Source organism: Corvus brachyrhynchos, unplaced genomic scaffold (genome assembly GCF_000691975.1).
Source record: "Corvus brachyrhynchos isolate BGI_N302 unplaced genomic scaffold, ASM69197v1 scaffold340, whole genome shotgun sequence".
Taxonomy (NCBI): Eukaryota; Metazoa; Chordata; class Aves; order Passeriformes; family Corvidae; genus Corvus; species Corvus brachyrhynchos.
Genome location: NW_008235987.1, coordinates 475,301 through 475,619, shown reverse-complemented (window position 1 = coordinate 475,619; position 319 = coordinate 475,301). Strand labels below are relative to the sequence as shown.

General features: G+C 66.8%; 1 protein-coding gene across 1 annotated transcript in view; it reads left to right on the top strand.

Moving 5' to 3' along the window:
• Nucleotides 1-6: 6 nt before the first annotated feature.
• The window catches only part of CYTH1 (cytohesin 1), a 12,315-nt gene continuing 12,002 nt past the window's right edge, over nucleotides 7-319 (top strand). The window contains exon 1 of the mRNA XM_017730083.1: nucleotides 7-219. Coding sequence (XP_017585572.1) covers nucleotides 147-219 — 73 coding nt within the window. The 5' untranslated portion in view covers nucleotides 7-146. The remainder of the gene's footprint in view (nucleotides 220-319) is intronic.

The following is a 319-nucleotide window of genomic DNA, read 5'->3' as shown; positions in this document are numbered from 1 at the left end:
CAGGTACTGGGTACCTGCTTAGTACTGGGGATCCCACTGCTCAGCCACGTGCACCTGCCTGGCCTCTGTCTGCTCCTGCCTGACCTCTGCCTGTCCCTGCCTTGCCCTCCTGGAGCTGGTGGCATCCTGCGTGGGACCCCCGCAGCATGGGGACAGTCAGCGAGCTCTGCGCCTCCAGTTTCCAGGCATTCCTCTGCCCCTCGGTGGCTGCCAAGGCAGGTAGGCACTGCGTGCCCCCCTCCCCTCTGTGCCGCGGGGTTCCCATCCCCCAGTAGACATGGCGGTGCCCATGGCTCCGGCTCCATATGGCTCCGGCTCC